Source organism: Diorhabda carinulata, chromosome 9, assembly GCF_026250575.1.
Source record: "Diorhabda carinulata isolate Delta chromosome 9, icDioCari1.1, whole genome shotgun sequence".
In the NCBI taxonomy this organism is placed as follows: domain Eukaryota; kingdom Metazoa; phylum Arthropoda; class Insecta; order Coleoptera; family Chrysomelidae; genus Diorhabda; species Diorhabda carinulata.
In genome coordinates, this window is record NC_079468.1 from 18378984 (window position 1) to 18391707 (window position 12724).

Consider the following 12724-nt stretch of genomic DNA (forward strand, 5'->3'; position numbering starts at 1 on the left):
GATGTCCTAAAATGTCAAAATTCAATATTCTGTGACCCAAATCTGTAACAAAATCTTTTTTACGCCTTTTTTCTCAATATATTCTTCTGAATTCTGTATCAGTAATAACAATTTTTAAAAGTTTTAACACCGATAAAATGGCATCAATTTCAGTTCGGATAAGAGTGTCAAAGTTTTTATGAAAAAAATTAAGTATTAGTATCCTCTGAAAGTATCTGCATAAAAACCACAGCGTATCTCTACATCGAATTCTTAAATTTATTTGAACCAGTATGTTTTATACCCTCATTAGAGCTTTGGCAAGTTTGAACTTGCTCTGGCTTTTAGTCTGCTATACCATAGTCTCTAGCCTCTCCAATAAGAGCATGTTTGCAGTGTTTGTTAAAAGACTTGGAAGAACGCATAAGTTTTGTTTCAATTTCCAACAAAAAAATACCAACTAAGTTCATGACATAATGAAATTGAGAAATATTTACTTGAATTTAAATGGAAATGGAATGTCATATGCATGCAGATCCTCTAAAATGCTAGAATTGATACACTATATAAAAGCTGGACCTGTGGTTATGATATGGAGATAAAAATTTAGAGTTTTCAAAGAAAAACCAGTTCGTTCTAACCTAACCTAAAAAGATTTGTCATTTAATGTCGTACGTCAAAAGAACAACTGGAAGATTCTTTACAAGAGAGTACTGGAAAGTTTGCAAAAACGAGAGACCTTAAAAATGTTCGAACCGATTTATTTTCCAACTTTTACGAGTTTCTGTTGTTAAATGTCTGATTATCTGTCCACATCTGCTTACTTGTTAAACTCAGAACTATGTAACTACTAACTTTTCCCGAAAATGGACAATTTGATAGAAAGGAGACGTTTTGATACCATTGAGGAGGCTGTGAGGGAGTAGATCAGAACATTGCAGAAAGAAACCTCCTCCTTCTATTGAATCATTGCTAGTGCATTGCTAGTCAAGTGCAAGATTTTCGAGGAGATTAATTCAAATTTATTTTACGTTATTTTTATACTTTCGTACATTCACATTTATTACTAGTTTTTACATTATCTTTACTTATATTGATTTGAAATAACTCACTTCTCCTCTGTGATTGTTTTAAACAACATAATCTTTTTATTTTCAGATCAATGAAATATTAGCGTTATTAAGATTAGACAATGCAAGTAATACCAGCTCCAATCGATTGTCTGGAGGCGAAAGGAAAAGATTATCAATTGCTCTAGAATTACTGAATAATCCCCCCGTTTTATTTCTAGACGAGCCAACAACGTGAGTAATATTTTAATTATCTCATAAAATTGTTTTGTTGAACTTTGAATATGAAAATATTTTTGAATTTCTTTGATTTTGGATGTCTTGGGCAGATAAACTCTTACGTATTGAATTAATAATTTTGTGAGAGGTTATCCGATTGGTGAGCGGTCTCTAAGATTGGCCAATATATTTTTTATCACAATTTATAAAGAAGAAATTTTACAAACTATGTGAGTCAGTTTACTAGTTGGTGTTCTAACTTTGGTTTTAGTAAACGCGGATGGAAATGTCAAATTAAAGATAGAGTACCGACCAATAAATTGAGTAACATAGTTTATGACATTTTTTGTTTAAAGTGTGTTAAAAAATACATTCGTCCATCCAAGAGGTCACTCACCAATTGGATAACCTCTCACGAAAGTGACAAATTATACCCTGACAGATGCTCCCTTTCTTCACACTTTTTCTATGAAGGTCATTCTAAAGATTGTCAATCTGCCAAAGTTTTGACAACTGATAAGTGTATACATAAAAAAATTGATTCAAATACCTTAGCGTAATCTATACATATTTTTTATTTTTATAATTGCTTTGCGATTGAGTGTTTTTTAAATCTCAACATCCAGCAGAAGTTAATATATTTCTATATGTATGTCCATTGTGGATTAATTATTCAAATGTGGAAATATGAAACCCATTTATCATATTTAGTTTTTTTAATACAAATTTTTTTGGCTAGCTTTTGACGCCCTAGTTGTGAATTTGTTAATAGGTGTGTTATTCTAATATTTCGTGATTGCCATTTTTTTGGTTTTTAACATGTCAGTTTTTAAAATTGATTCTTGTACTTATAATGATTCACTATAACCTTGTGTTAGATTTGACCATGGAGTCATGCTTCAAGATTAATGATATGGGTACCAAAATAAATGATAATTGGTGTAATTAAAGTTTCAATATTTTTTCAATATTCAACATTTGGAGAATGATGTACATTCATTGTCAAATGGTTGGTTTAATTGATATTCAACGATTAACAAACAATTTAACTCAACATTATTTTTTTGTTCTAATGAAAAATATTGTCCGGGTAGCACATGTACAAGTTTTTTTTCTAGACTTGATGCTAACTGATTTTGACGATGCCGAATTATACAATCCCACCATGTGTTTGACATTGACTTTCTCTTTATTTTTGAATACTTTATGGTTATTCATTTGTTTAAGATAGATTACTTGTATTTTCCCACTGCCAATTTGTCGTTCGAGTTCCTTAAACTTTGATCTATTGATAACAAACAATTTTAAGAGATGATAGGAAATTATAGTAAGTAAATTCCATCCACATTGTATCTTTAAAATATTTAACGGAAGATATAATTGAGGCAACAAATCATACAATTATAAAAAATCATTCTGTACTCCATCCTCTTTCTCTACATGTAGTTCATAAATATAATTTCTCATGGGGAATGATCAGTACCAATCCCTTTTAAATAATTTCATCAGTTTTTCATTCATTAGATGTGTCTGATCAACATATGGAGAATTATGATAAAGAATGGACGAGATATTCAACCTCAAATGGGTTACTTAGTTTACTTCATATTTTCAATTTCGTTGAGTTATAAATATAATGGCACTAAAACCGTATTCTTTTAGGAAGATATTGTATATATCAACCTCTGATAGCTCTGTGCAGACGCTACGCGGGCAGAAGAAAGCGGGCATGCACTATAGGCGACTGCGAAGCTCTCGCCCTACACACTCCGCCATTGTTGACATTCAGGCGTCAGACGGCGTTGTGCTACAGCGACGTAAACATGTCCGCCATTATTGATGCTCCCCAAGTATGAATTGCGAAGGCTGAAGGCAACAGTGCTGCAGAAATCCATCGGAGAATGAGTTGTGTGTATGGGGATGATGTTGTGCGTGAATGGTGTCGAAAGTTTAAAGATGGCCGTAATAATGTGCATGATGAAGGGGGCCAAGGACGCAGATTCACCATTACTCCTTTGTCTACAAAATTTCCAGAAGTTTCAAGGTCTGTTTTGTGTTTTGTACTCTATTTGAATTCATTGGCGGCAACTTTTTTGAAGAGGGTATCGAAAAGCTTGTCCACAGATATGATAAAAGCCTCAATCTCTTCGGTGATTATGTCGAAAAGTTTACGTAAATGTACCGATCTTTTGGTAATAAAATTATTGTTTTATATGAACTTGTCAATGATATATATTGTGAAACAAGTGAGAAAAAATGCGCATTCTCTCACTACAAAATTTTTCTGTAATATAGTCTACGGAGAAGGGTTTGTGTACATTTTCGGTACTTTTAGTGACTTAATAGTGACCAGATATAATATAGCAAAGTGATAACTTGTTAATTTCATTTGGAATAACTAGTTATGCTTGATAGACATTTTTTCAGTATGAATTGGTGTAACTTGCCGTTCTCGTGGATTAATGATGCAACATAATGGAACGTTAACGTCAGTTCTGTAAAGAATTTATTTCATCATGCTAATATCTATCACAATATCGTATTTTTCCTATAAGGAAAAATACGTTGATATCTTTTAGTTGTATGTAACATTTTTTTCATATGAGTTAATACTATATAAGCACTAATTACCTTGTTTTAATTTATTATTCACTTATGTCGATGACTGTTGAACTTAGATATTTTAATTTTTGACCTCATTGTAGCTGTTTTCAGTAACCTTTCCTTCCTTTGTATTTTGTTCAACCTTTGATCTAATTGATTAAGAAATTAAGTTTCTGCGTGGGTACTTTCTTCAATTAACAACAGAATTAATAGTGGATTAACTTTATACAATAATAAGAATTTTAACTCAATATTTTGGAACAATATTCATATACATTATCTTCGTTGTCATGGTAGTTTAAACGGTCTGCAAAGAAATTTTTCGATTGATTGAGACCATTTTCATAGATACATTAGATACATAAGCTGTTTGTTCTCGGTTATTATTTTTGTAAAAAAAAAACGGTCACATGAAGTATTGTAGAAAAAATTAGTATTGTAGAATTATGCGGTATTCACAGTGCCATTTGTAATTCAATAAATCGTAAAACACTGAAAATATATACAAAGGGTACTATTTAAGCGTATTCTACATACTTCAATAATTCTACGCAGATGACCGTAATTATTTCAAAAACATTCTAATCAATATTTTTGTTTTTATAAACCTGAAAAATCGAAATATTAGCAAGGTAGTTGACACACTGTATATATATAAACGATAAAAGCAATAAATCAAAAATTTCCAAATTTTTCTCATGCAGCTCATGGCATTATGGTGAGTTTATCTGTTAAGCACACTTTTTCGATAAAATTGTCTAAAAGAATATGTGTTGAAATAAGATCCAATGAGAAAAAAGTTGATTAAATTTTACTATTCTGTCATGTACTCCTTATTACAAGTTGAGAAGATTTTGTCATCACGTTCCCCGGATGATGCATCTGGAAGAGTGTTTGTTGAAATTATTTATCTCAATATTCATTCCATTGTGTTGTAGATAGCTATACACCAAAAATATTCAATGTAATTGGTCTAAGAAATGAGAAATCTCTAGAAAAACTACTTCCCTGGCTAATACCACGAAGAAAAAAATAATCCGCCGAAATTGGCATCCTTAATGGCTCGCAATTACAAGGAGGAACGACAAGCCAACTTTTCGAATGATGAAATTCGAAGTAATAGGTGTAAATTGATATTATGTTTTTCAATTATTGAGCTTATTGTGTATCACCTAATAATTTAATTCACATATGGCCGTCTATGGCTAGAGATCTACTGATAATTCGCAGTTGGAAGTGAAGATGTCACCAGAAGACGACTACTGTTTAGCTACATGAATCAAGTAGCAGCGCCGCCTGGATGTGTCTTCAGTTCGGATTAGAAACTTCGAACAAGAGGTCGTTAGGAAACTTGTCAGTGGTTACTACCCTCTCCTTGTAATTTCGAGCCATTAGGGATGCCAATGTCGGCGGATTGTCGATGATATATATTAAAAAAATAACGTAGAAATTAATCAGTAGGAGACATCGTTCTAATAATAATTATTGTTAACTTTTTATATTCTTTGTTTACCAATAACATATACGTTCGGCTTAAAATTGAGCATTCCGTTAGTTATTGTCAACTTTTTGTATTTGTTTTAGAGGATTGGATGACCTTTCATGTTCTCAGTGTATAAGATTATTAAAGAAAATTGCGGAAGGTGGACGCACAGTAATTTGTTCTATTCATACGCCGAGTGCCAAACTGTTCTCTATATTCGATATCGTTTATGTATTATCCGATGGTCAATGTGTTTATCGTGGTTACGGTCCGGAAGTTGTGAACTTTTTGCTTGAAATAGGAATCGAATGTCCAAAACATTATAATCCAGCTGATTTCAGTGAGTAATTTTGTAAAAGTATTATTAGAAAATAAATATACAAATATTGAACTACACCAGCCATATGACATTGAATTATTTATAGAAAGCTGATGAAAATCATTTTTCATTTCAATTCCATGTATTGGAGGGTGGTGCAGTAAATAACAGTGCAGTAAAATACATTTAAAACAAGCTAAAATGAAACATTTATATTGAAATACCATTAAATAATTGTTATGAAATTTGTAGTCATGGAAATTTGCTGTAGTGAATATGGAGATTTCCAAGATCAAATGGTATCCATTATAGAAAATGGCCGAAAAAATTATACAAAAATGGAGCATACTCGTATTGAAGAAAATAACGAAGACGTTAATGCTCACTCTAGTATTTCATCAATAGAAGAAGTATATGCCGAGTTAAGTTCGTCAAACTTTACTCATCAGTCAAGTTGGTTTAGTCAATTTTGGATTCTTACCACACGACTGTGGTTGCAGATGTGGAGAGACCAGGTAAAATATAAACTATAAAATATAAAATATAAAATTTCTAATATTTATGATATTGGATATTCATAAGTTTATTTTGAAAATAATTTCATACAAAACTTTCAGACATCAACATTACTCCAAATAAGACCAATATAGTCAACTTGGTCCTGGCTCCAAATAAAATAAAATTTTTGTTGATATAAACACCAGTATTTAGTTTTTTAATGTTCCAATCTGACGTATATTTTTTTCAGACACTATCTTTTAAGCACAACTTCATCCAATGGACAGTTTAGATCAAATTCAACTTTCACTTACAATATCATAAGAAAATACCAGGGTTTAGGTAATAATAACTAGCTTAACCTGATGAAGTTAAGCTATTTTTGCAGGTTAAACATAAGCGGGTGAAACTTGCACAGGATGGAGCGAAATAGTTTGAAATAGTTTATGAATATTAGAAAACGAAATTATTCACAGTAAAATAATTGTCCTGATAATAAATACCTACAACAAAGTTTAGGGGAACTGCGGACATTGCCGTCCACTTAAACCAAATACCTTGTATCTTTAATATTTTTTGTTGTTTCAGTATTATTGAAGTTTTTACTTTTAACTTTATCATATTGGTAGTATGTCAAAAATACGTGAAATGTGACTTATAGTCTTCAATATTAATACAGAATATTTTATAAAAACGTCAATCAATTACAAGAACAAGAAGGAAGGCAGAAACATGTGCAAAATTAGCAAAAAAGCTTAAATTAAAAGTTAATATGCCACTGACGTATCGATGTACCTATATGAAGTGGAGTTTTTGACAAACAAAGGCAAATTATGACGCCTTTATATTTCCACATACAGCCACGTCCATATCTAAAGCAACTTTCGGATTTGTCAAACTCTCCACAGTTTAGACCTAATTTATTCCCAGCATCATTCATTTGATCTTCAGAACTATATTTTTTACATAATTCTTCTTCGTGGCGTTAATGACAAGAACTGTTTGAGAAAACATCATGAAACTTTCTTCACAGTTTTTCATTTCTTTTTCAATGCTTTTCCACTCCTTCCTATTCTAGGTCTATTTTTTCTAGAATTGTTGTTAATATTTTTGAAGCTATTTTTTTCCTCTGATATCTTATCTAAAAATTTAAATGCAGTAATATCCTCGAAATATTTATTGCGTTTCGTAACTTCCCGAGTAGATCCACCCAATGTAAATTCATCATTGTGAAGTCGGTGCGCCAAAATTCCAATTATTTGCATTTGATGTATGGGGAGATATATTTTGATACTAAAACTTCATACTTTTTTATCTTGTTTGTGTTTCTGGAGGTAGATACATAGTTTTATAGGTACCCAATTTGTGCCTGAAAATTTTTCAATTTGTTTTCTAAATGGGAAATTTTGACAAATAAATAAGAGTTGAATCATGTGTAGGATAATTGTATACACATAAAAATTAAATGGATTACTGATAAGAAATAATCAACCAATCCAAAAAAAAATTATTATAATTCTACATTATAAATTCCATTTATGTAACTGAATAAATGAATCATATATTAACAGATTCTTTTCGTACTTCAATAAAATCTCAGCCAACATGGAGAAAATTAATCGAAGTAATATTTTGATGTCAAACTATACGAAATTACTGTTTACATGCAATAGAAATCTCAATATTCAGAAAACAGATTAAGGTTCATAAATATAGGGAAGAACTAATCTACAAATTATGTAATCTTATATTCAGTTACAAAAATTAAAAATCCTTAAAACGCCAAAAAGCAAAATTCTAAAAAATAATTTATACTCATATTTATTGAAGTTAGAATTTTGTCAATCTTAGTATGGTTAGAACAAATTTTCTTTTTATTTATATTCGTGGGGTTATATTAAGTTATATATCTGAATTTTCATTAAAACGAAAAAAGTCAAAAAAGTAACAAATACTGAAAGAACAAGTCTATAATCAATATATCAATAAAAACCACAACAGAAAATGGTAATCTCTAATTGGAGCATCAAAAATCAATTTTATTATGTCATAACCAAAAAAATAGACATAATATAAGATGTAAGCGTTTTTATCAAATTTCGCACAGGTAGTGCTTACAGATTGATCGCAGCAAAAATTGTCCCTAACATTAGTCTCGGAAAAATAAAACTTGTGAGAAAACCACCCATGAATCTATATAAACAAACTAAAAGAAAACACTGATCTATATCAGCGATACTAAAAAATATACTAAAGGAACACATTGGCACTACAAAATTAATGTAAAATATTCTGAAACGCGCAAAGAAAGTAGGAGGTCCTAGCTAGCACAAGAAGAGATTAAAGCTTTACTGAAGAAACACAGGGGTATCAAGACCAACTATAATTTTCAAAGGATGGAATACATTGAACTCTGCAAGACCACAAGAAAGAAGATGGGTGAGAATATCAAGATTTACAATGAAGAATCGATTGAAACAACAATCGAAAACATAAAAAGTTTAAGAACGCGAAGATATCGATGATGTAAAGATGGGTATATTGGAGATTTGAATTATCCAGGAACCCTCCACATATCATTGAAAATTTGTCATTTGTCGGTTGTTCATTCGGTCACCTATCAATCCGAATTCTTCCATAATTAACGAGCTTGAGGTATTTCCGTAGTGAGGGTATGCTGGGGATTGAAATTTTCCAGCATCCTACCACAGATCAAATGATCGATTGATTATTAAACTGAAATCGAAGAGGACTAAAGTATGGAGAAATTATTGATAATTAACTCAAGTAAAATAAGAGTGGACGTAAAAGATGTATAAAAAAAAAACAAAAAAGGGAACCTGATGGTAAAAACCAGGCAATGCGAGAATCCTTAAAAATGAGATAGAATGCAAAATCCCAAACGTTATGGTATTAGTTTAGTTGCTAAGAAAGTGATTCAGATTGAAAATATTGATGAGATCACAACTGTTATGGGCATGACGGAACCAATGCTAAAAGTAACAAATATCGATCCAAACCGGCTAGGTCCTTCCATAAAAAGAAATAAAACGAAACATTATTGCAAGTGCAGGAGTACGGGCAAAATAAAGCAAAGTGCAAGGGATCCTACAGGGTGAAGTTCATATATTTCGGAACGAGAAATTATAGTCTACTATGAGAGAATAGAAGAAAATATAAAAAGAAATAGCGGTGTCCCATAGGATTCGATTATTGGCTTTACATTTTGGAATATCCTATATGATGTGCTCCTAACGAAAGAATTTACAAAAGACATTACCCTAATAGGTTTCGCTGAAGACATAGCAATGGTAATCGTTGATAAAAAGCAAATCTGGGAATTCTGATTATGCAAATTGTCAATGTCAAGTCATATTTTGATAAAGAGGGAAATTTTTACCTGTTATTTTAAACTAATTTTTATCGAAAAGACCTAAAAATCAACACGATTTATCAAACCCCTTCATCACACCCCCTTTATCAAAGTTTGATTATGAGGAAGGAAAATTTGAGCTCGATTTACAAGTTCCTGATTTTTTTTATTCCTTCACTAACTTCTTTGACCTTCCTTTCAGATGTACCTTTTGATGAGAGCATGCTTGTATACATTGGTTGGACTTTTGGTGGGTACGCTATATTATGGAATGGGGCAAGATGGTTCTAAGACTATATTCAATTTTGGATTCTACTATTGCTGTATCATATTTTTTATGTACATACCAATGATGCCTATTCTATTACAATGTAAGTAGGAGAATTGTGTCTAGATTAATGATTATATATTCGTTTACACTTGTAGTATTACTAATCACTACTAAATTATTACGAATTTCAATAATTTAATAATGTGGTTTGATGTTTTTTACACTGGCGAGCAAAAAATTGAGGTCACCTTAAAATTTTCAAGTTCTTTGAAATTTTACGTTTTCAGATAGTATTCGCAAACTGTACATAATTGCATGTGCTTTTGTAAGCTGAATTTGATACTCTATACTAAAGAAATATGCTTTTTTTCTTGGATTTAATGATTTATTCTGAAAAAGCAACAAATTAACATTTTGGGCAAAATTTAACATTAACAAAATAGAAAAACTTGACACTAATAACGTGTATTCTCTCCTCTTGCATTGATGACTGCTTGAATTATGTTGAATTAAGTTGCGGATCACATTCTGGTCGATATTATCCCATTCCTGCAACAGCAATCTTCTCAGCTCCTGGGCAGTTCTTGGTGCTGGTGTATGTCTGCGGATCAGTTGTCCTAACCCGCCCCAGACATGTTCTATGGGATTCATGTCTGGGCTGCAGGCTAGCCAGTCAAACCGCCTAATTTCTACCTCATCCAGATAATCCCTGAGAACAATACCCAGCTCCAGTCATCATCATTCCAACGAACGTGATATCTGGCAAATGTCAATCTTGCAGTCCCATGCTGGCGATGCAACGGGGGACTTGTAGCCATTCTTCTGCATGACAGTCCAACAGCATGATGTCTTCTTCTAACGGTCCATTCACTAACGTTGACATTTCTCACTTCTTCCAACTGATTTCGCAGTGAAATCACAGTAGCTGTTCTATTCCGCAAACTTGTGGATATCAAAAACGGTCATCTTGTTCAGTGGTAACTCTTTTTCGCTCATTTTAGTAAGAATAGATTGGATTTCAACGATTTGACTGTATGTTATATCAATATTATGATGTTTAAAGATTACGGGGAATTAAATAGAAACTGATTTTATATATGTTGAAGGTGTATGAATAATACTGTTACAATTATCATTGCTCCCTCGACTGTCAAAGTAACTGTATTATATTGAATTCGTTTCAAAAGATATGGATGATACTTTCATGAAATATTGGATTATAAGGAGGACTGTTTTATTAAATTAATCTTAGTGTTACGTGGGTGATATGAATGATAACTGATATATTGTCTTGGGTTTCATATACCATATATATGGTGACTGCAAATTATACTGACAGGTGCTCGTTGGCCGAACACGTTTTCTATGAAGGTTATTCTACTAATTATGAATCTGTAAAAGTTTTAATAACGGATAATAAGTACAAAAAACGCATGTTTTCTGAGACAACATACATTACTCAAACTGATCATAGTATCAAGAAAAAAACTGATTTAAATAATTCGCAAAACAAATTCTATAAAAACTCATCGAAATTTGTAACTAAATAACCTATCAAAATTCAACATCATTCGTAATACCTCAAACTAATATAAATTTAATTTGGACGGGTTTCAATTAAAAAAAAAACAATTATATAGCAATTAAAATCAATAAACGTGATATTAAAGTCTTATTGTCGTTTTGAAAGTGTTGTTAGGAGTTCTGATTTCAAAATTTTATAAAAATAAAGAATATATACGAAGATTTTTTCAAAAAATATATTCTTTCTAACTCCTATGTATTCATCATCGGAGAATTGAGTTAAGATAACACAATTATCGTTTAATTAAAATTGTTATGTGTGTTCCAGTTCCTCGAGAAATACAACTGGTAAAGAGAGAGCATTTCAACAAATGGTATAGATTAAGTGCTTATTATTCAGCACTCTCAGTTTCTACAATTCCCGTTCAATTAATACTTGGATTAATTTATATGGGCTCCGTCTATCTCTTGACAGATCAACCCTTAGAGGTACACAGGATGGTGATGTTTTTCATTATTTGCATTTTAACCAGTGTAGTTTCTGAGAGTCTTGGACTTCTTGTGGCAGCTCAACTAAAAGTTGTGGTAAGTATTATTAAATTTGCATTGTTACATAATCTCTCGGAAAGGCTAACTCCAATAAGTAATAAATGTAATATATTATACATAAATTGATAAATGCAGAAACTACATTTTTAAGCTTATAATTATATCACTTTACTCGAAAAACTTCGAAAGTGGTACTTATAAATACTCGGTGCTTAAGTTTCAAAAAGTCCTGATTGGATTTAGATCTGATAGTGGTGAAGCTCTACTTTTGCTGGAATAGTTGTGTGTCTTTTGTTCAATTTACTATTGCATATATTCAGATTCAAGAATTTTATTCACACAGCCAAACTCATCTCAAAATTTTGTCTTTTTTTGTCGGGTTACGCCCCAACATATTTATCGGATTCAGCATAAAAATGCATTAAGTTTTTAAAAGTATTAACGTTGATGCTATACATGAACCCATGAGCTTTAATCGCTTTTATGGGCACTAACAAACAGCACTAAATTCCGCAAAGGAAGTGATGAATCATCCTACCAGTAGCAAGGTGATTTATTTTATTTAATAGAATGCTTAGCTACGTCTTAAAATTAACAATTTTCGTACTTTGTATTTTGTTTGTGCTAGTACCTCATGTAGTTTCTGCCTTCCATTCTCAATCACTTTGTTGATTTCGTCCACCCAGGTCTTCCTTGGTCTTCTTGCGTTTCTCGCTTTTACTGTTCTGGCTTCTAGCATTCTCCTTATAATCCTTTCCTCACTCCTTTTTGACATATCTCCTTTTCTTTTGGTTTGTTGTTAGTTTCCAGTTGAAATTCTTCTTGGAGGAATGCA

At 31.6% G+C, this 12724-nt stretch overlaps 1 protein-coding gene across 2 annotated transcripts in view; it reads left to right on the top strand.

The window, feature by feature from the left end:
* The window catches only part of LOC130898184 (ATP-binding cassette sub-family G member 1-like), a 76693-nt gene that overhangs the window by 61144 nt on the left and 2825 nt on the right, over window positions 1-12724 (top strand). For both annotated transcript variants that reach the window (XM_057807273.1, XM_057807274.1), the window contains exons 4-8: window positions 1138-1283; window positions 5457-5695; window positions 5927-6189; window positions 9748-9916; window positions 11669-11925. In XM_057807273.1, the coding sequence (XP_057663256.1) occupies window positions 1138-1283; window positions 5457-5695; window positions 5927-6189; window positions 9748-9916; window positions 11669-11925 (1074 nt within the window). The remainder of the gene's footprint in view (window positions 1-1137; window positions 1284-5456; window positions 5696-5926; window positions 6190-9747; window positions 9917-11668; window positions 11926-12724) is intronic.